This window comes from Somniosus microcephalus, chromosome 6 (assembly GCF_052327205.1).
Source record: "Somniosus microcephalus isolate GS21.2 chromosome 6, FLI_Smic_1.0, whole genome shotgun sequence".
Classification (NCBI taxonomy): Eukaryota; Metazoa; Chordata; class Chondrichthyes; order Squaliformes; family Somniosidae; genus Somniosus; species Somniosus microcephalus.
In genome coordinates, this window is record NC_140992.1 from 27,055,208 (window position 1) to 27,082,686 (window position 27,479).

At 43.2% G+C, this 27,479-nt stretch overlaps 1 protein-coding gene across 4 annotated transcripts in view; it reads right to left on the reverse strand.

The window, feature by feature from the left end:
• Positions 1–3,540: 3,540 nt before the first annotated feature.
• Positions 3,541–27,479, reverse strand: part of dipk2ab (divergent protein kinase domain 2Ab) — a 318,674-nt gene continuing 294,735 nt past the window's right edge. For all 4 annotated transcript variants that reach the window (XM_085989862.1, XM_085989863.1, XM_085989864.1 and 1 more), the window contains one exon: positions 3,541–5,768. In XM_085989862.1, the coding sequence (XP_085845988.1) occupies positions 5,437–5,768 (332 nt within the window). In that variant the 3' untranslated portion in view covers positions 3,541–5,436. The remainder of the gene's footprint in view (positions 5,769–27,479) is intronic.

Sequence of the window (27,479 nt, forward strand, 5' to 3'; positions counted from 1 at the left end):
TGGCTGGCCAAGCTTCATTTCCTGGGTGTGTGAAATGAGGAAGGCACAAGGGTGGGGTTGTGGTGACGGGAGGGTGGGAAAGCATGAGGCGTATGCCAGAAGGAGGCATCTTGTATCCTTTCAGCCCCACTGCTGGCCAAGGGCTCAGCCATGCCCCTGCCAAGAATGGCCTGCACCATCTCCTCCAAGGGGTGAGGTGAGGCTAGGAATGGGAGATGTGCCTCGTGATTGATGCAGATTGTTGGTAGGTGAGTGACTGGGGGTCGTGCAGTGAGCAGTGTGTGACACTAGTGGTGCAGTTGGTAGGAGACGGCTTTTGAAGATGCATTCACTGACCTTGACCAGTGGTCTGAGGTCATGAAGCTTCCTTGGGCACTGGAGCCTGGAGGTGGAGGTGACACTGCTGGCAGTGACGGCCTTAGTGATGTACTCCCACATCCTTCTTTCTGGAGGGCCTCTTGGCCGCTGCAATGCCGCACCTGGACAGGAACTTCGTCTCGGATGCCTCTGGCAACGCCACCAGGACGGCGTTGCACAGAAGGCAAGCGCTGCGCCACCAATCTCCATGCCCCCAAGACCAATTTTGCTCAGTTAGTGTTGCTGCATTTTCAGCGGCCGGTGACACTGGCAACTTCCCCCCTCAGTTTTTAGGCTAGTCTGATTTGAACCCTAATGGACAGGAATTATCACAAATTTTAAAAATTAGTAAAATGCTTAAGAACTGCTTTTTAAAAAAAAACTGCAATTTGATTTCAAAATTTCCTTGCCTCAATAACAGCAGATAATCTGCAATTACCAGAGAGAAAAGGAAATTTCAAAACAGAATAAAAACTGGTAAAACAGTAAAAAGAAAATGTGGCTCATATTTACAAAAAAACCTTCCATTTTTGTAAAACAAGAAACTATTGAGGGTGGATATAAATTACAGATTTTAGGGAACCCAAGGTGTACATTTGAATCCCCTTATCGGCCATTAGCCCTTCCCCTAATTATTTTGTTCCTTAAATTTTTTTTAACGTGGCCCTAGTGTAACACACTGCAGTAATGGGCATTAATTAATTTTTATTTTGAAGGATTCTCTGTCCGACTATACCTGCCCTTCGAGCCTGCTCTGCCATTCAATATGATCATGGCTGATCCTCTATCCCAATACCATATTCCCGCCCTCTCCCCATATCCCTCGATGCCTTTTGCGTCTAGAAATCTAGAAGTTAACAGTGAAGTGTAAATGAAATGCTCTGTAGAGAAAGGATCCATCTGATACATTGATCTGACCAAGCCATCACATTGTTTTTCTCTCCACACATGCTGCCAGACAGAGTTAACGTTTCAGGTCGATGACATTTCAGTAGAGTTCTGATGAAAGATCATTGACCTGAAACATTAACTCTGTTTCTCTCTCCACACATGCTGCCTGACCTGCCGAGTATTTTCTGCATTTATTTCGGATTTCTAGCATCTGCAGTATTTTGCTTTTGTCATCACAGTGTCTGTCTTTCACTGTCACTATCTTTTTCTCCCCCCATCTCATTTTGTGTCACCTTTTTATCTTGTTATTTGTTGTGAAACTTGTCTTTATCTCACCTTCATCTTTGAAATAAACTCCAAAAGTATTTTAAATGCTTTATTTAAAAACAAAACGAAGTAAAATATTTAAAACCTTGGCCAGTCTCTGTTGAAGGGAGAAATTCAATCAATAACAAGCTGTTTTGAAAGGAAAAAAACATCTGGGGAGCAGAGCAGAGTGAAGGAGAACAGAGATAAGTTAGGAAATCGCACTGAGACTAGGGAGCAGAGACAGACCAGGTGCTGCACAGATCAGAGAAAGCAGAGGCAGGCTTGCGCATAGAGAGTAGTATGAGCATTAGAGTGGGCCAAGGAACAAGGAGCAGAAAGGAGTACTGTACTATAAACAACAGCTCCCACGAATCAAGTAACAAAAAGAGGACAAACCACATGTACCAGGCATTCATCAAAAAGTACAATTTTATGAGGTTTCAGAATCTCAAGACTTCGATGAAATAATTGGAAGGTTACAATAGGCTCCAAAAATATGAGCAATGTTATAAAACTACATGAGTTTTCAATACTGAATAGCATTTCTTTGTTTTAGAACAAATAAAAATATCTCCCCTGGTGGCTCTGTCTGTAAGTATAAAATGGAACTTAGCCATTTGGCTCAGGAAGCTATCAGGTTGAATTCCTGGTTTGTGCTAAGTTAACTGATTTTAGCCAATGTGGAAATAGGCGTGCTATAATTGGCTTTTGCAGACCAGACTAATAAGATGGGAAATCTAGCTCCTGATAGATGTTCGCTAGCTCCTTCTGAAACGTGCCCATGTGTGGATGCTGGGTGAGGGAATAATCAAGCTCGGCTATGATGCTCTGCATGGTCAAATAGCTTATTGACGCTCAAGTCTAGGCTCACACATGAAGAATGGCAACCTGGTTCAGGTACTGCAGGGTGCCCATGAAACTGTACGTCTACATGAGTCAACACATTCAGGAGACAGAAAGCTGTGTGGGGGGAAAACATTCAAAACTATGTCCAGTAGATTGAATATGGAGATGCCGGTGTTGGACTGGGGTGGACAAATGTAAGAAGTCTGATAGCCAAGTTCCGCACTCATGAGGACGGCCTCAACTGGGATCTTGGGTTCATGTCACGCTACATGTAACCCCACCTGACGTAGGGTCATCCAGACTCGAGTCGTCGTTGGCTGGTTGTCTCTACACAGATGCGGCCGGACCTGCTGTGATTTCCAGCAAAAAAAATGTTTTTTTGTCTGTTTTTTGTTTTTCCATACAGACCCCAGTATCTGCAACATTTGACCCCTTGTGACCCCACCTCATTGTTCTTTGATGTAATGTTTTCCTGACTAACCTGTTTGGACACCATTCACACCTTTGATTGCTGTCATTATCTCTCTGCCGAGGTGTGATAAATGGCAGTTAGAAAGATTACCTGTAATCATCTGGCATTATTCTCTGACTATATAAGCTGTGTCTTTATGCATCTCTCCACTTCACCTGACGAAGGAGCAGCGCTCCGAAAGCTTGTGATTTCAAATAAAACTGTTGGACTATAACCTGGTGTTGTGTGACTTCTTACAGTAGATTGAAGTACGAGCACGAGTGTGGAGGTACAACTACACACACATTTGCTTGAGTAATAGTGAAGTAGTATTAGGTGAATGAATAGCAACTGCAAAAAGTAATTGGGCAGGTTTCTACAAATTCTGTTGCAGTAATTCTCGGTGCTAATTATGAGAATAGTAGTACGAGCCAGGCAGTGTAAAGAGAGCACTGCCTGACTGGAACGTACATTACAGCGACCAGTCTCCGCATAAAATACAGCGACCAGTCTCCGCATAAAATACAGCGACCAGTCTCCGCATAAAATACAGCGACCAGTCTCCGCATAAAATACAGCGGCCAGTCTCCGCATAAAATACAGCGACCAGTCTCCGCATAAAATAGAAGGTAACTCCTTTAAAAATATGACTTGTGCTTTCCAAGGGCAGTAACAACAACAAAAAGTTTTAATAAGTAAAGTTTTATTATATGAGTCCACTTTAAGTTATAAAGACAACTTTTGAATGAAAGGCACAGTGAGTCAGACAATTTTGATAAAACATGAAAACTAAATGAGAACATACAAAAAAAAGTGAAGACAGCATTTACAAACCTCCAAAAATCCCATTTGGAAAATCTCTGGAGTAAACTGTTGTTACTAACAAGTTATAAGTACACAATAGAAGCTACATTTGTACCATTAAACAGATCATAATCTGATTACTTCAGTTTGAGGAGGGTTTTTTTTTAAAGAAAAATAAACACTATTGCTTTCTACTGTAACTTTATGGTGATGTTGCAGTATTTAATCCCCTGCAATGAAGCCAACTCGAGCTAGTTTTAGAATCAAAAGCATCAGCGTGATTTAAAATGGAGATTAAAGCCACAAAATTGCTTTATGGGGAAGAGCTTAACATTTATCCAGATTGAACCACAAGCATGAAAGTAGCAGGCAATGGTGTTGCTGCTGCACTTCAGCTAATCAGCAGCAAAAGCAGATTTTCTACCCCATTTCCACACAAACAACGAGGCTTTTTGTTTAACGTGCCAAACACACAGGTTTTTTTTTTAAACTGGAAACAAATTAATATAGTTTAGTTAAACAAAATGGAAAATGGCTCACCCTAAACTAAGTTCAAATTACAATACTGTACCAATATGTAATACACAGCAGAAAGCAACTGCCATCTGTGTCAGCCCAGTAAATCAATAAAAAATTAAACCAGTCAAGCACGTGGCAAATGTAAACTTGCGACCAAAAACCTTATCCCAGTGTTAGTTGATGCATTTTTAATATATAAATAGCTATTGAAAGACTTCCTCATTATACTTCTACTGGTGTTTAATTCAATAAATAGGTTTCTTTTCTTCTACCAAGGTGAGGGTAATTTTGGAACAATTCTTATCTTTGGTATATGCTCAGATACTAGACGCTTTTGTGTCTGCCTCCTCCCCTCCCCTCCCCTTAGAAAGGAAGCTCTCCTCATTTTATTTACAGAATAGTCAACTTGGTTCTCTTAGAAATATCCCCTACAGGTCCGCAAATGATTATCCTGGCCTTTTTTTTTTAATGTCGCCGCTTCGAAACAAATTAACCTCAGGTCACTATTTCATGCTCACAGATGTCTTGTGTAATAATTAAAAATAATGCATTTTTTCCTCTCCCTATCCTTTGCAGAACATGAAATTATTGCTTAACAATGAGGGAATGGTTTAAGGTTTCGGACAGTATACCCCAATGCCATATTTTCTCAGTGCTTTAGTTTACAGATGATAAAATTACAAATATGTTCACATATTTGAAAGGTAGTATGGGCAAACTCGTATCAAAATTTTGCACATTCATTTTGATGGCAGTACATGTAAGTTTTTTTAATACAAACTTTTTTTTTAATGATTTCCTTATTCAAAATATAGAAACGCAAGACAACATCAGTAGGTTAAAGCCTTTAAACAGGCTTTCAAGTTAAGCAAGATTTCCTCCTCAGTAAAGGCATCAGCCTCACAAATTGTGACAGTAATGCTGTGTTATGTCAATTGCCCTTTGACACGTGTGCAATCAATAAACCTGTCAGAGTCTATTATCTCCAGTGACCTGCTGGTCTTCATCTGAACTACCCCGCAGGCAATCAGAGAACAAGTCAATAATAGCTCAATGCTCTAATCAGATAATCAGTCTCACACGTTGGTTTGCAGATGTCCAGTGTTGTTCCAAGAATGAATCATCACCTTGTGCAGTGCCATATCTGCATAGTTTCATTCAACATAAGTTTACATTCTACACAGGAACAACTCTCACGCTCAATTCAACTGCAGTCTCAAATCTAGAGCAGTGTGAAAAACAACAGATCCCATTTTGAGCTACCTTACATTATTGTTCAGCTTTGCGAGGTAGTCTCGCAATTCTCTTGCTGCCTGGAACCGACCATACTCTTTCTTTGGGTTGGCGCACTCTTCAAGCAAGGCCTCCAGTCTGCCAACTCTGACAATTTCTACAGGAGGGTTATGCAGGAGCCCTCCAGTTGTACCACGCCAGGTGGCATACCTAGAGAGCAGGTTCTGACAGATGGCATAGTAGTTATGGTCAACTGTAACACGAGAACACAAAACGTCCTTTGAAAATGACAGGCAGGCCTCTTTTCCACAATCGTCAAACTTGCTCTCATACCATACGTCCCAGTTTTGAGGCTTATCTGCAGGGAACAAAATTGAATAAATTTGATCACTACTTTATGAAAACTTAATGTTTATTCTAATTTCATCATTAGTATTATGACTTTAGTTAAAACTATGCAGCTAATACAGCATTATCAGAGTCCAAATGATGTCCTGTTAGCATGAAAGAAAAAAACCTATGCATAACATTTATACAGTGGAACCCGTTATCTGCAATATTGGAGGGAATCCGCTAGCAGTTAATGGAACCTGGTGAATAGTTAAGAATCTGCCTATCTTTAGTTTGGCACAGTGACTTATTCAAATTACCTCATTAATTCTCCAACATTTACAGATAAGACCCATATTTTAAAAAGTGCATCTCATCTGCGCATTCATTTTAAAACGAGATACATTCTTGAAAAATATATGTTGGCAACCTGCTTCCTGTGGTTCTTCCAGACGTGAAGCCGTCACTCCACTTGTTTCTTGACCCAAAACTACATTTCAGAGCTGCCTGGATAGTAAATTCTAGCATTGGACATCCACAATATAACTGCTTATCCTGCTGGGTCATGTACCCAGAGTCAGTGAAAAATCAATTAAGAACACTCAATTGCCTTTTAGCTAGTTTATGCAAAACTAAGTCCCAGCCCCCACATAACTGATTGTGGATATAATCCAGACTGTGGCAATGGAGTGTGGACAATCAAGGTTCCACTGTAATAGGTTTAAGTATCAAGGTTGTCAGATTAAGTGAGATCATAAATCACAAGTTATGATGCACAAGGAAACAGTAACGGGAAACAGAATCAATAGAATCATTAATTCAATCTCTGGTGCCCTTGTTTATTTAATAAAGACAGACAAAAGGAAACACAGAAATTTACATTAATGAACATACAGGAGCCAGGAACATCTTTAGGAAATGCCGTGTAGCCTACACACACTTTAAATGAAATTAGATCCAGCCCTGGTTCAGTGTTGTCACTCGGACTTCAGTAATGGTGGGTGTCTGAAATTTTTGTGCTAGAATGTAATTTTGAGATATCAAATTCTAAGACACCAGCAAAAACTTCAGTACATCAAGATCTCTTCTCCTGGCTCTCCAGCACTGGTGTCCTGTTCTCCTGCATTTGCCCAGGAATCAGAGAGAGGGAGATCAGCAGACCAGCGCAGGAGTTTGATTACTCATCAGGATATTAAAGCATTAACATTGGGCCAGGTTTAAGTAAAAGGGTGCATACAGCCTGAGAGAGCAGAGTAGGAGCGCAAGACCAGACCAAAATTACTGTAATATATTGAGCTTTTACATCCAAATGCAATTCAATGGGAAGCAACATCATGTGGAGAACTCGCCCGAATGTGATGTCATGAGTGAGCAGTATTGCTGATCGCCCTCCATTCTTATTCATGTTACGCTGAAGGAGAGTTTCATACCATCATAGCAGGGGCATTCTGAACGTACCTAGGCTGGCTCTAATTAGCAGGATTTACAAAAACATTGCTCACACAATTTCTTCCTCTTAACACACTGACTCCTTGCCGGCTGCCCTTCGGTACCTCACCCATTTGTGAGCCTACACAGCAGGTTATTTGATCACCCAACATCCACATGCTTCCAATATTGAAGGATAAATACACTAACAAGGGGCAACAGAGTAACTAATAAATGTATTGAACTGTCTCTGTAACATTTAAAATGATTAAACAGTCCAATAAAGCATAGCTGAAGGCTTTGGCACCAACAATGGAGTGGAGGGATGGTTAAGATACACAAGAGGCTAGTCAAAGGATTGAAATGACTCGAGGTCATGGACGGGGCATAAGGCTGTAGAGGTACGGTGTGATGAGGCTGTACAAAGATTTGTCAATGAAGATGAGGATTTTAAACTGATGGCACATTGGGAATTCGTATGGGTCAAGATCCAGATAACAGAATTTTAGACAATTGGAGTTTATGGGGAGTGGAGGTCAGAAGGCCAGCAAACAGGACACCGGACAAAACAAATCTAAAGATGCTGAACGTATGGATAGGACTTTTGCAGCAGTGGGAGTAAGATTAGGGTTGCCAGACCTCCCCAATTACCGGAGTCTCCCGGAATGGACGATCCACATTCAGGGCGATGCTGCTGACAACCCGAAAGAAAAGTATTTCTGCATCCCAGTTCGTGCCTGTGCGCCTCAGACGTCCTGAACTGTCAATTCCCACTTCACACCATCCTCCCGATAGGCGCTGTCTATCACCAGATTGAGTGATTTCCTGCTGGAATATCCCTCCTGGCTGGCCACTGGTCCTGCCCCCTGCCGCCCTCACGTTAGTCAGAAAGGCGGCTTGTCGCACTTCTGGTGAAGTCACAGCAGTAGAGTGGGACCAGACACGAGGAAATTCACTGTGTCTGCAGCAGCTTGCCTTGCTTTATTGCCACGAGCTGGCAGGAGCAGGGCGACCCATACCCGGTAGAGGAGCCAAATGATGAGCAGGCTGCGGTCTCCAACTATGAAGCTATCCTGGAGTTTCAATTTCAGCACTATCATATTCAGGTCAGGCGTTTAAAATTATAGCCTTCAATGGCAGTCAGTGGCACCCTCAGCAAAGCACACATCAAGCCATTACATCATAACATTTGCAGACTGCAGCGAATGTCAAGTAACCAAACCCCCTGGAATAGGTTCAACCAGATGTTGGAAACCCTAAATAAGGTAGATGCAAAGGTGAAAGTAAATGATCTTATTGATGTATAAAATACTGGGTTTGAAACTCAGCCCTGGGTTGAACAGAACACAGAGGTATGTACTGCCTGGTTCAGTCTGAATGAGCAGCCAGAGTGGAGTCGTTGGCAAGGGTGCAGAAATTTTGACAAGGCTCAAAAGCAATGGCTTGATTTTCCTGATGTTCAGTATCAGACAGAGGTGGTCATAGGGTCAAGGAGTGTGATGGAGATCTGGAGCTGGGCGTCATCAGTATATATATGGATGCTGATCTCATGCCTACAATGATGTTACTGAGGAGTTGCACACATTTGAGGAAGAGAAGGGAGCCAACAATCGATTCTTGGGGATCTCCAGAGGGGACCATGTGGGGCAAGAGGATAAGTCATTGCTGGAGGTGCAATGACTACACTGGGACAGATACGAGTGGAACCACGCAAAGATAGTCCAACAGAGATGGATCACAGAGGAGAGATGGAGGGAGACAAGGAGGGACAACATCCTGTGGTCACAACCAAAGACGATGGATGCCATTGGTCACTTTGACCAGGATGGTCTCAGTACTGTGAGCAAGGCAGAAACCATACTGAGGAATTCGAACAGGGAGTTGTGGAAGAGATGAGCACAGAGTTGGGAGGTGATGACATGTTCAAGTACCTTAGAGAGGAAAGAGAGGTTAGAGATGAAGCTGTAGTTGAAGAGGACCAACAGGTCAAGGCTGGGCTTTTTGAGAGGGGTGACGAGGGTGGTTTTGAAAGGAAGAGGAACAGTGCCAGAGCAAAGACAGCAATTAGCAATATGGAGGAGTATTGGTGCCAGGAAAGGTAGCTGAATGCTTAGGAGTTAGGTGGGAGAGAGGTCAAGGGGGTAGGAAGTGGGCATCATGGAAGGTAACAGAGCAGACGACAGATCAGAGAAACTGCAGAGTTGCAGGGAGTGATTGAGGGGCTGGGGCTATAATACAAAATAACTGTTCGATAACCTTATTCCATTAACAGCATATGACAGCTAATGCATGGGACATAACCAGCATTGGAACAAATATTTTGTGTGACACAATTTTTAAAATGCAGTGAAAATAAGTGACTTACGTTCCTCTGTGCTGGCAAAAAAAGATTAATGAGGAGTTTAAGAAAGATTTACAATGGCAAGAGCTACAGTAGGTAAAAAAGTTAAATAATCGTTTGTGTTATAGAATCTTTAAAAAATGAGAATGTCAGAAATGCAGATTGACTGGTGGAAGTTAAGAATTGCCCTATGGTGATATAGCAATAAAGGGTACAGGTATAGATCAGGATGCTGCTGGGATGTGTTGTTCTCCAGGCTGGATGCCATTAAGAGACCTGATTATTCATTATTTTCCAAATTAAATTCAACATAAACAGAAATCAATTAACTTTGTTGAAATGTGCATTCTGTTTTTACTGCGCCATTGAATTCAAGAAAACGTGACAAAAATGTGTTATATTCACCCTGATGGCAGACGAATGGGCACAAACCCAGCTTATTTTGGTAATCAGTGAGACTGACAAAAGAACTTATCAAATTAGACCAGCTGGTTTTCCGGTTTGACAGATGGACAGTTAAAAGCATTAAGGCAAATATTATAGAGACCAGATCCTTCAGTCTGGATGTTGAAAGAAATCTCCAGCTTTTAGTGCACTGCATGGAGCCTTTAAAGGGAGATTTCCTACTGGCATGTTACTTGCAATATGACTCTCAAATACTTGGACCTGTTGATTACCTTGGAATTTGTCAGAAGGGTTCTGTGTCCACATGATGCTCCTTGGCAGGGAGAAGATGATGATCTGACCTAGACAGATTTGTTATTACCCTCGATGACCCATTTCTTGGCTGGTCCACTCTGGAGTTAAGCAGGAAAGTGAATTCCCGCCCTCTTTAAATAACCCAGCTGGGTTTGATAAACTAACCTCCTGGGGAATCCACGATACAAGTGGCAGTAAGCGAGCAGGGTTTGGACTCAACGCTCTGCAGCTGGAGTCAAACACTTACATTACAGCAGAGATTTATTTGTCTTTTTAAAAAATTTGCCTTATATAGACAAAAAGCTTTTTATTTCAATGTTTTTCTTAAAACCACTGACCATGTACTTTAATCTCTTAACACATTGATCTTTTCAGAAACAAGTTAGAAAACAGGCAAATATCATACTTTTAAATTCTATATAGTAAAAAAAATGGTAGAGACAGGATTATTGAACAAAGCACGTAGCTTAAAAAGTAAGTCACTTTGATGTAAAAAAAAAATTGTGCTGATAAATAAATTCTCCCCGTTTCAGGCATGCAGTGTCAGCATCAAACACTCCTGTGTCAGATATAGCACAGCTAAAGACAGAGTAAAGCTCCCTCTACTCTGGCCCAAAAACATGCCATAGCCCCAACCTCAGCAGAACACCAATCTCAATTTTTTTCTGCATTTACCATACCAACCATCCTTTAGCCTCTCTGAGGGAGTTAACCAATTAGTGGCAAACTGAGGACTGTATTATGCTGCAGTCCCATGCACACGAGTAACTGGATCGAGACTGCCCAAACACATTTTACATACAACCGGTCATCCGGTCATTCTTACTGACCAGTCATTCTTACTCTAGATTTTTCAACTCCTTATCTTAAGACCATTCTCACAGGCAAGTCTTAACCCCCAATGCCCTGAACAGTAGCTTCAATGGCCCTTAATGTCTAAGGAAGCTTACATTAACATGTCCAGGATAATGAACGGTTAATAATTCTAGCTACTGGAATCACCCTATATCTCCTATAGGATCACTCTCCTGTCTTCAATAAGTGGTCAAGTATCACAATGTCACACCCCATTTTATGTTTAAAGTATTAGGCAAATTTATTTACCAAAGATGAAGAACCAAATAAACAATAGTAAAATACTTAGATTTTTACAGTAAAAATCTTTCTACATAGCTCCCCAAGAAGAGACAATAAATGCTTATATCACAATCTAAATGGTAAGTTTTGACTCAGTAATAGCACCCTTGCCTCTGAGACAGAAGACTGTGGGCTCAAGTCCTGCTCCAGGACTAAAAAACATAATGTAGGCTGATACTGCAATGCAGTACTGAGGGAGTGATACATTGCTAGAAATCCCTGCTCAGGTGGATGTCAAAGATCCCATGGCATTTATTTTGAAGAACAGTAGGGAATTATCCCAATGTCCTGGCCAACATTTATTCTTCAATCAAACTACCAAAATGAATTAACGGTTATTCGCCTCATTGCTGTTTGTGGGATCTTGCTATTCACAAATTGGTTGCTGCTTTTGCTTAGAAAACAACAGTGATTACACTTCAAAGTACAGTAATTGATTGGCTGTGGAGTCCTTTGGGATGTCCTGAGGCTATATAAATGCAAGCTCTGTCTTTAAATAACTTTTATATATGCAATGCTTCTTTTTTAAATTCTATTAACATTGTGGGAGCTGTGCTAGTCTGATCTATACCTGACTCTCTCAGACTCAATTACAAATCAATATATATCCCTGAAAAGAGTTAGCCGGGCTTCCTGGATTTGAATTACTCTCACCCACGTTTGAAAAAAACGGCAATCAAACATATAACTGAACAAATCATAAGTCTGCGTTTGAAAGTAACTTTTCTGCTTTCTTGAGCTTTACAGACCAGTGACACAAGTTGCAATATTTGTATCGAATCTTGTGCTTTGTAGAAAGGGTCTAGTTGTTGGGCCGCTGAATCTAGAGAGAGTGTGGCCCTGCCGTTTCAGAGCCTACAGCACATCCATGGCAGCCATCGTCTTGCGCCTGGCATGCTGGGTGTAGCTGACCGCATTCCGGATCACATTTTGCAACCCGCTCGACACCACCGCGGTGAGCCGGGCGGCGGATGGCTGGCTTGTTATCACGAAGCACTTTGTGGGGCCGCTTCGCTCTGCCTTTGGCCAGTCCTTTGCTTCCTTTATCTCTGCCACACATGGTGGTTCTTCACAGAAACGGCAACCGACTTGCGACAAGAATCTGGCTGTAATTTGTTTTAAAACAATTTATGATTCGTGACTGAGTTAAAGGAACCTCTACAAATCTAAAACCAAATAGAACGGCCTCATTTTGTCACAGGACCCTTATGGCCAGCAGACAATGGAATTTTTCTCGCATCAGTCTTAACAATTAGACTTTGCAGCTATAAGGGGCTCAGCTCCTCCTAAGCAACAGAATAAAATACTGTGCATTACATGGCATAACGTTGTTGTCTTTATAAAACAGTGCCTCTGATTTAGTGTAAGCATCCCCACTGCTGATTAATTCAGAAATCAATTTGGAATCTTGTGGGCAAAATTTAAGAAGCTTTTTAATATAGAAGGCAACCAGCTAGCTCTGTAAGAATTACCTTGGCTACATTAGGAGAGTGTCTAAAACTCAATATTGAGTTTAAATGGTACCTTTATCTTTCTTACAATATTACTTTGATTGTTTAATATATTTGTGTCATTTAATTTCCTCTGATTTGTATAATATATCTCATTGTGGGGGTTCAGTTCCTGTTCTATACTGTACTCTATCTCCACATTGCTCCATTTGATGGTGATTCAGCCGAAGAATATGTTACTGTTCAGCTTTACGATTTTTAGTACGGATCCTTTCTAATAACAATCTTGAAATTTATACCTCGTTACTTCCCGTACTGTTTCATAAATTGCATATAACTTACCACCCTGTTACTGCCCAACAGCATGCCAAATAATTTGTTTTGTAAACTGCTTGAAAGGCTACATTAACAAATATTAAATTAAAACCTAGATAGGAATATTAAACAAGGATTCCATCTACATTTCAGCATAAAAGCATAGATAGGTTGGATTTATAGATAAATAAATTTTAGATTAGCAATTGAGAAAAATGTACAATAGATGTTTGAATTATGAACTTCTACATTTGAACTAAAATAAACTGATTTTCTTCTGTACAGGAAGAGTAATGTCTCCCATACACTTCTGATCAAGAATGGCATATACATCGTTGTTTCTGGTGGGATGCCTCAATTATTTCAGAACATTAGAGTTGCTGTCAGATGATGACTTTTCATTCTGGTTCGTTACTACTCCCCAAATACAGCAGTCAACTCTTCCCATCACTGAAGTGTGCTTCAGTGCAGTATTGTTTCCAAGATGCCCTTTACAGTCAGTAATCCTTTCAATAATAAATCCTATTTCCACCATGGCAATATTTTATCTCATCAGAAATGTTTTTTCCATGTACATAATCTAGCTACTTACAATATTAAGATCATGTCAAAGGTTGATTTCTTTGCTGGACCATTTTGTTATCAGACAAACACAGGAACTGTCTTCTTCAAAGGCACAGGGTACTTACTTGAGTTTATGACGGCATAAGGTGCCAAAAGGCCTTTCAGTTATGTATAATCTTAAAACAAAATGTCAAACAGTGTTGAGTAAAATGTAGTTCTTGACTAATGGGACTGCTAATGTTTGCTGCAGAAAAGGGCCTCAAGTTTAATCTTATAGCAGTAAGTAAACTAACTGTAGAATTGTTTTCTAATTCATATAAACAAGGTTTAATCATTTGCAGAAGTGTTTACAAGTTGATCTGCAAAGTCTGTCTCAGACTTCACCCAATTAGTTCAAATTTCACGTTCAAAAAAACTTCAACACATTGCTTGCAGCTAAGCATGAGTGGCCCGTAACAATCGGAAGCAGGCAAGGCAGGTACATAAACCTCCAATTAAAACGAGGCTTCACTATAAAAACCCACGCGCTAAACAGATGGACCACTAAAGGTAAAGAGTTGCTCCCCATGTTGCAAGTATTAAAAAAAAGCAGGAAAAAAAGCTAATCATTTTCTCCTGGTTTACTTTGACTTGATAGCCTAGCCTCTCCCCAAGGAGAGAACCAGGGATTTATAAACAGTTCCAAATCTAGACAAAAACTTCCCTTGGCCACAGGAATTCGCTTCCAATTCACCTCAGTGTCCCTATTTACAGCAGTTAGGCTTTATGGCCAGTTAAACACAGCTGCACCTTAGCAGCAGAATAACACACTGGGTGTAATCCCCTGACTTACCATGAACAAGAGCACAGGAGATTCACAAGCATGATTATATAACAATGTACAGAATACATTGCTTTGGAAACACAAAAGAGAAACACAAATATTTCAGGTTTTTTCTTGAATCTCCACTCTGATGTCTTCTAGCTGCAGGCCTATTGATTTTTCAAAACAAAAGCTTTCTTCAGGCCGAGTTCAAGCGGAGCTAGTGGTTTTACTTTGTGGATCACACCATTTCTGATCACAGATTCCAGCATTGCTGTACACAGTATCTATCACTATCCCAAGTCATCTCATGCAGCTCTCCTTCCTCTTATGTATTCTTTAATCTAAAAGGTTTTTGCAAGTAGACTGCCACTTCTCACAATAAATAACTAATTTTTTCCAAGTTGCCAGGCCTCTCGTCTAACCCCGAGTACATGCAAGATACAGAATTGCTGCCAGAAGTGACATTGAAATAACACTGCTCACATTCTAGAATGATGATTTGACTGCACAAAATTGTTATTCCTCATGCTGCTGTCACATATTCTTTTCAGTGAAATACATTCATTTCAAATTTTCATTTATTCAGCTATTTCTCAAAATATTTTCTTAACAGTCACTGCTCCAAATCGTGACATGTGTGGAAAGAAAATGTTAGCCAACCATTGGAGCTTTTGTTCTCTGAATGATCGGTTTTTCCTCATGATTTAGATGATTGCACGTAGTCCCTTTAAATGTTCAAAATATCAATAGTAGACGGATTTACTTATTTGGAGCGAATTCTAATTCTGGTTTAAAAATGTTACCTATTTTGATATATCTCACGCAGAAAAATAAACAGAGCTACATATTTTAAAAAGCTGTGTGCTTTATTTCACTCCTGAGCTTCACTTGATTTTGACAGCTTTGTGTTTCTCACTCCCACAGGAGTTCCTCTTTAAAGGTGGGAAATGACTGGCCTTGGCTCAGTGGTAGCACTCGCACCTGAGTCAGAAGGTTGTGGGTTCAAGCCACACTCCAGAGACTTGAGCACATAATCCAGGAGGACATTTCTGTGCAGTACTGAGGGAGTGCTGCACTCTCGGAGGTGCTGCACTTCGGGGGTGCCCTCTTTTCGATGAGATGTTAAACCGAGGCCTAATCTGCCCTCTCAGGTGGATGTAAAAGATTCCACAACACTATGCGAAGAGCAGGGGTCCTGACCAATATTTATTCTGCAACCCAAATCACTAGAACAGATTATCTGGTCATGTATCGCATTGCTGTTTGTGGGACCTTGCTGTGCGCAAATTAGATGCCGTATTTTCGACATTACAACAGTGACTACACTTCAAAGGTACTTCATCGCCTGTAAAGAGCAATGAGATGCCCCGAGGCCATGAAAGGTGCTGTATAAATGCAAATCCTTTCCTTCTCCTTTCTTTCCCAAGCTGCAGAGAAAAGCATGCCTCCTCTTGAGCACTGCCAGCAATTGAGCGAGCGGGGGTTGATGGAAAAGCAAGGGAACAAATTACAAAATACATTTTGAACAATGCAAGTGCATGATCTTTCATTGGATAAAGGTTTCAATGCATGAATCAGAAGCATTGCTATAATGGCTACTGTAATGATCACATATCGTACTTTTGGGGGGGGGGGGGGGTGAAGAGAGGATGTGTTACTCAATGCTTCAGTGGGTAAATGAAGTGTCCACTGTTCTGCTCAGCTGTACAGACCAGGAAAATCTCCGGTCTGATTCCTGGTCAAGACAGAGTTGATTGCTCTCAGCCGGGGGAGCAGTGGGGCACTACAATTGGCCTTAGCCTCTCCAAGATAGGGAGCAATGTTCCCTGTAACATAGAAACATAGAAGATAGGAGCAGGAGTAGGCCATCCGGCCCTTCGAGCCTGCTCCGCCATTCAATGAGATCATGGCTGATCATCCAAATTCAGTACCCTGTCCCTGCCTTCTCCCCATATCCCTTGATCCCTTTAGCCTTAAGAAATACATCCAACTCTTTTTTGAATATATTTAATGAACTGGCCTCCGCCGCCCTCTGTGGCAGAGAATTCCACAGGTTCACCACTCTCTGGGTGAAGAAATTCCTCCTCATTTCTGTCCTAAATTGCTTACCCCTTATCCTTTAGACTATGACCCCTGGTTCTGGACTCCCCGGCCATCAGAAACATCCTTCCTGCATCTAGTCTGTCCAGGCCTGACAGAATTTTATAAGTTTCGATGAGATCCCCTCTCAATCTTCTAAACTCCAGTGAGTATAAGCCCAATCGACGCAATCTCTCCTCATACATCATTCCTGCCATCCCAGGTATCAGCCTGGTGAATCTTCGCTGCACTCCTTCCATGGCAAGAACGTCCTTCCTCAGGTAAGGCGACCAAAACTGCACACAATACTCAAGGTGCGGTCTCACCAAGGCCCTGTACAACTGTAGCAAGACATCCTTGTTCCTGTACTCGAACCCTCTTGCTACGAAGGCCAACATACCATTTGCCTTCTTACCCGCCTGCTGCACCTGCATGCTTACCTTCAGCGACTGGTGCACAAGAACACCCAGGTCTCTTTGCACTTCCCCTTCTCCCAATCTATTGCCATTCAAATAATAATCTGTCTTCCTGTTTTTGCCACCAAAGTGGATAACCTCACATTTATCCACATTATAGTGCATTTGCCATGTTTCTGCCCAATCACCCAATCTGTCCAAATCGTACTGGAGTTTCACGACATCCTCCTCATAGCTTACCCTCCCACCCAGCTTTGTGTCGTCTGCAAATTTGGAGATATTACATCCAATTCCCTCATCCAGATCATTAATATATATTGTGAACAGCTGGGGTCCTAGGACCGATCCTTGCGGTACCCCACTAGTCACTGCCTGCCACTCGGCAAACGACCCGTTTATTCCAACTCTTTGCTTTCTGTCTGCCAACCAGTTCTCTATCCAAGTCAATACCTTTCCCCCAATCCCATGTGCCTTAATTTTGCACGCTAATCTCTTATGTGGAACCTTATCGAAAGCCTTCTGAAAGTCCAAATACACCACATCCACTGGTTCTCCCTTATCTATTTTACCAGTTACATCCTCAAAAAATTCCAGTAGATTAGTCAAGCATGATTTACCTTTTGTAAATCCATGTTGACTTTGTCCAATCCTGTCACTGCTTACCAAGTGCTCTGCTATTACATCTTTTATAATAGATTCTAGCATTTTCCCCACTACCGATGTCAGGCTTACCGGTCTATAATTCCCCACTTTTTCTCTACAACCTTTTTTGAATAGTGGGGTAACATTAGCTACCCTCCAATCCATGGGTACTGTTCCAGAGTCTATCGAGTTTTGGAAGATGACCATCAATGCATCTACTATTTCTAGGGCCACTTCCTTAAGTACCCTGGGATGTAGATTATCAGGCCCTGGGGATTTATCGGCCTTTAGTCCCATCAATTTTCCTAACACCATTTCCCTACAAATACTGATTTCTTTCAGTTCCACCCTTTCATCAGACCCTATGTTCCCTGGTATTTCTGGGAGGTTATTTGTGTCCTCCTTTGTGAAGACAGAACCAAAGTATGAATTTAGTTGGTCTGCCATTTCTTTGTTTCCCATTATAAATTCCCCTGATTCTGACTGTAAGGGACCTACGCTTGACTTCACCAATCTTTGTCTCTTCGCATATCTATAAAAGCTTTTACAGTCAGTTTTTATGTTCCCTGCAAGCTTACTCTCATATTCTGTTTTCCCTTTCTTAATTAATCCCTTTGTCCTCCTTTGTTGAATCCTAAACTGCTCCCAATCCTCAGGATTATTGCTTTTTCTGGCCAATTTATATGTCGTCTCCTTGGATCTTATGCTATCCCTAATTTCCCTTGTTAGCCACGGTTGAGTCACCTTTTTTGTTTTATTTTTATGCCAAACTGGGATGAACAAATTCTGTAGCTCATCCATTCGGTCTTTGAATGTTTGCCATTGCCTATCCACCGTCAACCCGTTGAGTGCCATTCCCCAATCAATCCTACCCAACTCGCTCCTCAGACCATCGTAGTTTCCTTTATTTAAATTGAGGACCCTAGTCTCTGAGTCAACTACTTCATTCTCCATCTTAATGAAGAATTCGATCATATTATGATCGCTCAGGCCCAAGGGGCCTCGTACAACAAGATTGCTAATTAATCCTTTGTCGTTACATAATACCCAGTCTAAGATGGCCTGATCTCTGGTTGGTTCCTCGACATATTGGTCCAGGAAACCATCCCGTAAACACTCCAGGAATTCCTCCTCCACAGTATTGTTACTAATTTGGTTGGCCCAATCTATATGTAGATTAAAGTCACCCATGATGACTGCTGTGCCCTTATTGCACGCTTCTTTAATTTCCCTTTTAATGCCATCCCCAACCTCCGCCTTACTGTTGGGAGGTCTATATACCACTCCCACTAATGTTTTTTTCCCCTTAGTATTTCTCAATTCTACCCATACAGATTCCACATCATCAGAGCTAATATCCTTCATTACAATTGTATTAATCCCTTCTTTAATCAGTAATGCTACCCCACCTCCCTTTCCTTTTTGCCTATCTTTCCTGAATATCGAATACCCCTGGATGTTGAGTTCCCAGTCTTGGCCATCCTTGAGCCACGTTTCCGTAATCCCAACCAAATCATATTCGTTTACCTCTATTTGCGCAGCCAATTCGTCCACCTTATTACAAATGCTCCTTGCATTAAGACACAAAGCCTTCAGGCTTGTTTTTTTAACGCTCTTAGACCTATTAGAATTATTATTTACTGTGGCCACGTTTGATTTAAACCGTTGATTTCTCTGACTGCCACTTTTGTTTTTCTCCTTCCTATCTTTTGCTTTTATCCCTGTTTCCCTTTCCTCCGTCTACCTGCTCAGGTTCCCAACCCCCTTCCATTTTAGTTTAAACCCCCCCGAACAGTGCCAGCAAACCTCCCCGCAAGGATATTTGTCCCGCTCTGGTACAGGAGCAACCCGTCCGACTTGTACAAGTCCCACCTTCTCCAGAAGCAGGCCCAGTGATCCAGGAAACTAAAGCCCTCCCTCCTGCACCAACTCTTTAGCCACGCATTCATCTGCTCTATCCTCCTATTCCTATACTCACTAGCACGTGGCACCGGGAGTAATCCAGAGATTACAACCTTTGAGGTCCTGCTCTTTAATCTGCTACCTAGCTCCCTAAATTCTTGTTGCAGGACCTCATCCCTCTTCCTACCCATGTCATTGGTCCCAATGTGAACCACGACCTCTGACTGTTCACCCTCCCCCTTCAGAATGCCCTGCAGCCGTTCAGTGACATCCTTGACCCTGGCACCAGGGAGGCAACAAACCATCCTGGAGTCACGTCTACGGCCACAGAAACGCCTATCTGTACCCCTTACGATAGAATCCCCTACCACTATTGCTCTCCCACTCTTTTTCCTCCCTTCCTGAGCAGCAGAAGCACCCCTGGTGCCGGGAAGTTGGCTGCTGCTGCCTTCCTCTGGTAAGTCATCCCCCTCAACAGTATCCAAATCGGTATACCTGTTTGAGGGGGATGGCCACAGGGGTCCCCTGCACTATCTGCCTGCCTCTACTGCTCTGCCTGATGGTCACCCATTTCCCTTCTGCCTGTGCAGCCCTTACCTGCGGTGTGACCAACTCACTAAACATGTTATCCACGACCCTCTCAGCATCGTGAATGCTCCAAAGCCCATCCATCCGCAGCTCCAGCGCCGCAATGCGGTCTGCTAGTAGCCGCAGCTGGATGCATTTCTGGCACACGTGGTCATCAGGGACCCCGGCAGTGTCCCTGAATTCCCACATAGAGCAAGAGGAGCATAACACGGGGCTGGGCTCTCCTGGCATGACTTACCCTTTAATTAATTTAAATTAATTCACTATCACCAATTAAAGATAAACTCTAAGGCGCTTGTATGGTTTACCAACAGTCCCTGCTACACCAGAAAAGACCTTAGCAACTATAAACTACAGAGTTAAAGTTTAAAAAAGAGAAATACTCACCAACCAATCACTTACCTGCTCCCTGGTGACGTCACACTCTGATTACTTTTTACCTCTCTCCCCGCTGCTGAGCCTCGGTGCTCTCCTGGTCCGATCTGGTCAGGCCTCGCCTCGCTCCTCCTTTTATACTGCCGCCTCGGTGCTCTCCTGGTCCGATCTGGTCGGGCCTCGCCTCGCTCCTCCTTTTATACTGCCGCCTCGGTGCTCTCCTGGTCCGATCTGGTCGGGCCTCGCCTCGCTCCTCCTTTTATACTGCTGCCTCGGTGCTCTCCTGGTCCGATCTGGTCGGGCCTCGCCTCGCTCCTCCTTTTATACTGCTGCCTCGGTGCTCTCCTGGTCCGATCTGGTCGGGCCTCGCCTCGCTCCTCCTTTTATACTGCCGCCTCGGTGCTCTCCTGGTCCGATCTGGTCGGGCCTCGCCTCGCTCCTCCTTTTATACTGCTGCCTCGGTGCTCTCCTGGTCCGATCTGGTCAGGCCTCGCCTCGCTCCTCCTTTTATACTGCTGCCTCGGTGCTCTCCTGGTCCGATCTGGTCGGGCCTCGCCTCGCTCCTCCTTTTATACTGCCGCCTCGGTGCTCTCCTGGTCCGATTTGTTCTGCGCGGCCTGTTTCTTTTAATGCGCGGTCCCTTTAAATTACAATGTAAAAGCCGGTAAGCGGCCTACGCAGGACCTTTCCCATTACCGCGCGTAGAGGAAACATTGCTAGGGAGAGGATTAAAAAAACAAATCATTCATGCGTCCAAACCTGAGTGCTGGAAAGCAGGTGTGGGTGTTGGGCGAGGACAGATCGGGCTGATGTCTGATCGATGCCTAATTTTACAAGATAAGGTGAAATTACAACTTCTTACAACACTTGAATGTTGTCTTCAGTCCTTATAGTTGACACATTGCATGTCCTGGTCTTTTGCCATCCAAAAGGAAGTTTCCTTTTAAAAACTCAATCAATTTAACCAGCAAAAAAAAGGATCCAATTTTGTTGAATTTTATTTCTAGGAAAAAGAACTACTACAAAAACTTTTGAAAATAAAAGGTTTCCAAATGATGTTACGTGAAGGGCAATGCTCTCTATTATGATGGCCTAATGCGGCTGTATGATGGCGTGTCAGCAGGTTTCATAATATAAAGCTGTTGTACGCTGCTCCCCCGTTTAGTAAGTTTGATATTGTACAACAAAAATAAAGAACTGAAAATTCAAAGGGACTTTGAAGTGAAGAATGGATTACGCAAATAAACTTGAATATTCGTTTTACAGCCAAACCCAGGTCTTGATGTCTTCTCATTGATTTGGCTAGAATGAAAGAAAGGAAACCAAGAACTGTAAAACACTCCAGTAGACACACATGCTGCAGTGATCAACAAAGCTGCCCTGGGATTGAATTTAAGTGTCAGGTTTTGCAAAATTGAAAGTGGAAAGTCCAGTTCATATAGCTTTAAATTCTCGAGGAGCAAAGGAGTTATTCCAGCAGTATTTAATTAGAGCTCGTGAACTAGGTGACTGTAGGGGAAAGTGACGGCCGTGATTAAACAGAACAATGAATGCCGTGGCTTGTGCCTGAATCCATACCTAGGCTCAATCTATCAGCTGACACAGGCTGAATTTCTCTCAGCACCCTTGCTCAGAAAGCAGAACTATCCTGCTTGTCATACAGCATAAACTTTCCTGTGGGAAAATGACAAATCAGCTATTATTCTAAAACCTCTGGCACATAGGGGTGTCACAATATGTATTTTACATATGCTTCTTTCTCCCTCTGTAATTTCAGAAAACTCACTTCGAATGTGCAGATTTTTCTGTAATTTTATTCTGATTTTTTTTTTGTTCATTTGTACTTGGGATGTGGGTGCCAGTAGCAAGGCTGCATATACTGCTCGTCTCTAGTTGTCCAGTAAGAATCAACAACATTGTGGAACGTGAATCATACATCGGCCAGACCGAGTCGGGTTCCAATGCTCCCCAAGTTGTTCCTTCCTCCTACAATCTACAAGCTTCTAAAATCCAAGCCTGGTTGTTGTGTCCGTCAGACTGCAGGAGAACGGTACAACAGGTGTTTACTCAACGTGGCTCACTCTGGAACTGAACTGTACAGATTACTACTCAGTGCTATATATAGGTGTGGTCACTGCCGGTACTACAGTATACATGAGCTGTAAAAAGTAGTTCCCCCCTTAAAGGTATATACATTACAATTCCTCCCCTTTTAGATTAACAGTACCATAACACTCATTTAACAATTAAATATCAAACTAACTACAATTAACACTTTTAACATACAACGTAAGCTGAAAATAGTCCATTTATATATTCAGTCTTTGGGGAGGCTTCCTGATCCTTTCTGGATAGCGCCTTTCCCGAGTGTCTCGCTCTTGGTGCGGAGGCGATTCTGGCACCCTGTCGTCGGTTGGGTCATCAGCTTCCGATGCTACTGTTTCTGGGGTAGATGCGACCTGTACGTCGGGTTCCTCACCAGGTACGTATGGGCGAGGCATGGGGTTGACTTGTTCCTGTGACTCTAGGATCTGGTCAGCATGGCGTCTCACGATGTCCTCCCCAACGTCCACTGTGTACATTAGTGGCCCCTGCCATGTGCATATCGTTCCTGGCTGCCATTTTTCTGTTCGGTAGTCGCAGGCCAAGACTGGTTGCCCTACATTGAAGCTCCTTGTTGGCTTCTCATGGATGTGCTGGAATTGCTTACTCTCAACATCTCTTTGTACGTTTGGTCTGAGGAAATCCAGGCGAGATCTTAACCTTCGGTTAAAGAACATCATGGCCGGGGCCTGGTTGGTGACTGCATGTGTCGCATTCCGGTAGGCGAACAGGAAATTGTCCACCTTATGCTGCAGCGGAATGTTGTCATTGTACATAGCCTTTATTGCCTTCTTAAAGGTTTGTACGAACCTCTCAGCCAATCCATTTGTGGCTGGATGATACAGGGCGGATGTGTAATGCCGTACCCCATTCTTCTTCATAAACCTCCGGAATTCTTCGGACATAAACTGTGGTCTGTTGTCGGAGCAAATCTGTTCTGGCAAGCCGTTCCTGGCAAAAATGGTCTGTAGGACTGCAATAGTTTTCTCCGTGGTGGTGGAGGACATTTTGATGACCTCAGGCCATTTCGAGTGCACATCCACGGCTATTAAAAACATTGAGTCCATGAATGGACCAGCAAAATCAATATGCACCCGTTGCCATGGAGATGAGGGCCACTCCCATGGGTGTAGAGGGGCATGTGGTGGTGCATTTTGGACTTTCTGGCATCCTGAGCAGCTCTTGGTCAGGTCCTCGATTTGTTTATCGATTCCCGGCCACCACACATAAGCCCTGGCAAGGCTTTTCATTTTTACCCCTCCCAGATGACCCTCATGAAGCTCATTGAGCACTCTATCCCTTAACTTGGGTGGAATTACCACTCGGGATCCACACATCAAGGTCCCCTGGCACACTGACAGCTGTTCTCTTCTTGTCGAGAATGCTGGCAACAGTGAGTCGCCATGTGCTGGCCATCCCTTCACCGTCAAATCATATACCCGAGACAGTGTCGGGTCATTTCGGGTCTCCTTTTCTATACGAGCGTTAGTTACCGGTAGGTATTCAACTATAGTCGAATGAAATATTTCGACAGGATCCACTGCTGGTGCTTCCTCCGCAGTAGGCAGTGGCAGGCGTGATAGCCCATCAGCATTTCCATGCTGTTTCGTGCCCTTATATTCAATCTCATAGTGGTGCGCCCCTAGAAAGAGTGACCATCTTTGTAGTCGTTGCGCAGTCATCACCGGAACGCCCTTCTTCGGATTAAAAATGGAGACAAGAGGCTGGTGGTCAGTCAGCAAGGTGGATTTCTGCCCGTGCAGATAGTGATTGAACTTTTTCACTCCCCACATTAGGCTGAGGGCCTCCCTGTCAATCTGGGCGTAGTTACGCTCGGCTGAGGTTAGTGATCGTGACGCAAAGGCTAATGGCCTCTCTGAGCCGTCCGAGAATTTGTGCGACAGCACCGCTCCAATGCCGTAGGGTGACGCATCACACGCCAACTGAATTGGTAGTGCTGGGTTGAAATGGGCCAATACCTCTTTCGATGTGATTAATGTTTTGCTCTTCTGGAAAGCTCGTTTACATTCGTCATTCCACTTCCATGGTACCCCCGTTTGCAGTAGGGTGTTCAGTGGGTGTAGTATTGTAGACAAATTTGGCAAGAACTTATGGTGAGATAGCAAAATACTGCAGATGTTGGAAATCCGAAATAACAACAGAAAATGCTGGAAAAACTCAGCAGGTCAGGAACTTATGGTAGTAGTTTACCAGCCCGAGGAACGACCTCAGTTGTGACACGTTTTCCGGTGCTGGAGCCTTATGTAACCCCTCTTTATCGATAACGTGGCCACAATACGAGATCTGTTTTTTAAAAAACTCGCATTTGGGGCGGTTAGCTCGGAGCCCATATTCCTGCAATCTAGTGAGCACCTGCTCCAGGTTGGCGAGGTGATCACTGTCATTTTCGCCCGTGACCAGGATGTCGTCCAAATAACACTGGGTCCCTGGGATCCCTTGCAGGACTTGTTCCATTGCCCTTTGCCAAATAGCCGGAGCTGATGCTACCCCGAATACCAGCCGGTTGTATTGGTAGAGACCTTTATGGGTGTTGATTGTGAGGTATTTTCTTTGATGCTTCTTCTACCTCCATTTGCAGATACGCCTGGGCCAGATCAATCTTAGTGAAGCGTTTCCCTCCAGATAGCGAGGCGAAAATATCTTCAATCCGTGGAAGTGGATATTACACGGTGTGAAGGACTGGGTTCACTGTTACCTTAAAGTCCCCACAGATGCGAACCTTCCTTGGTTCCCCAGGCGTGCTGCTCAACGACTTTTTCATCACAGGGACGATGGGTGTAGCCCACTCGCTCCAGTCTACCTTGGACAGTACTCCTGAACGTTCCAAACTCTCCAGCTCTGCTTCGACAGCTGGGCGGATCGCATAAGGTACCGGTCTGGCCTTAAAAAAAATTTTGGGCTTGCGTTTTCTTCGATTTTAATTGTTGCTGTCATGCCTTTTAGTGTTCCGAGTCCTTGCTGGAACACTTCTTGCGCGTCGGTTAGGATCTTTGACAGTCGCCCAGGTGTGACGTCATCATCCTTTTTGGCAGCCACAGTCAGTGCTTGTATGGAATGCCAATCCAGCTGTATATTCCGGATCCATTCACGTTCCAGTAATGGTGGTCCTCCATCTTGCAATACATACAGGTCTAGTTTTGGTGTTTCCTTACCATTATATATAACGGTCACCCTTATTTTTCCTTTGGGGTAGACTTTTTGCCCCGTGTAGGTCTTCAAAATAATTTTTGTGTCTCTCAAGGGTATGTGTGAGAATAGCCGCTCGTAGTCCCGTCGGTTTATGACTGCTGGGGCTGATCCTGTGTCCAATTCCATTTTTACCTGGACTCCTGCTATCTTGAGAGTGACCCAAATGGTTCGGTGATCCTCCATTTTGATCACATTAGAACATAAGAACTAGGAGCAGGAGTAGGCCAATCGGCCCCTCGAGCCTGCTCCACCATTCAATAAGATCATGGCTGATCTGATCCTAACCTCAAATCTTCTATCACTCTGCATCCACCCGAACCCATGTGATCTCCCAGGAGAGGCGAAAAACCAGATAAAGACCCAATGGCCAATTTGGGAGAAAAAAATCTGGGAAATTCCTCTCCGACCCATCTAGGCGATCGAAATTCTTCCAGGAGATCACTCTGTCCCTATATTTTCTACAGTACTTACCTTCTGTAAAGGCGATCTCCACCCCAGCCAGGAACAGGAATAAAACCATCTCCTGAAATCTAACACAGAATTAGAACACAGTAGGAGCAGAACCAGGCTACACGGCCCCTGGGCCCACTCCACTACCCACAGGGCCATGACCATTCCGAACCTAGATTCATGTCCAATTTCCTGCCCGCTCCCCGTAACCCTTAATTTCCTTTACTTCTAGGAAACTATCTATTTCTGTTTTAAATTTATTTAATGATGTAGCTTCCACAGCTTTCTGGGGCAGCAAATTCCACAAACCTACCACCCTCTGAGTGAAGAAGTTTCTCCTCATCTCAGTTTTGAAAGAGCAGCCCCTTATTCTAAGATTATGCCCCCTAGTTCTAGTTTCACCCTTCATTGGGAACATCCTCACTGCATCCACCCGATCAAGCCCCTCCTTCACAATCTTATATGTTTCAATAAGATCGCCTCTCATTCTTCTGAACTCCAATGAGTAGAGTCCCAATCTACTCAACCTCTCCTCATATGACCACCCCCTCATCCCCGGGATTAACCGAGTGAACCTTCTTTGTACTGACTCGAGAGCAAGTATGTCTTTTCTTAAGTATGGACACCAAAACTGTATGCAGTATTCCAGGTGTGGTCTCACCAATACCTTGTACAACTGCAGCAATACCTCCCTGTTTTTATATTCCATCCCCCTAGCAATAAAAGCCAACATTCCACTGGCCTTCTTAATCGCTTGCTGCACCTGCATACTAACTTTTTGAGTTTCGTGCACCAGGACCCCCAGATCCCTTTGTACTACAGTACTTTCCAGTTTCTTGCCATTAAGATAATAACTTGCTCTATGATTTTTCCTGCCAAAGTGCATAACCTCACACTTTCCAGTATTGTATTCCATCTGCCAAATCTCTGCCCACTTACTTAGCCTGTCTATGTCCCTTTGCAGGTTTTTTATGTCCTCCTCACTCACTACTTTCCGTCCCATCTTTGTATCATTGTATTATGCAGTTTCAGACAACTCAGCTCCCTGTTTTCGGAGTCGGTATCACTCTTTTGTTCGTCTGAACTATTCTCCGTCACCTTATGTACCTTCTTGTACTTTTCTTTTGGAGATTTCTTATAGCTGGTTTTCTTTCCCGACCTGCAGACTCGTGCTATGTGTCCTACTTTTCCACACTGTCTGCACACTTTGGGCTGGATTTTGCTACGGGGGCGG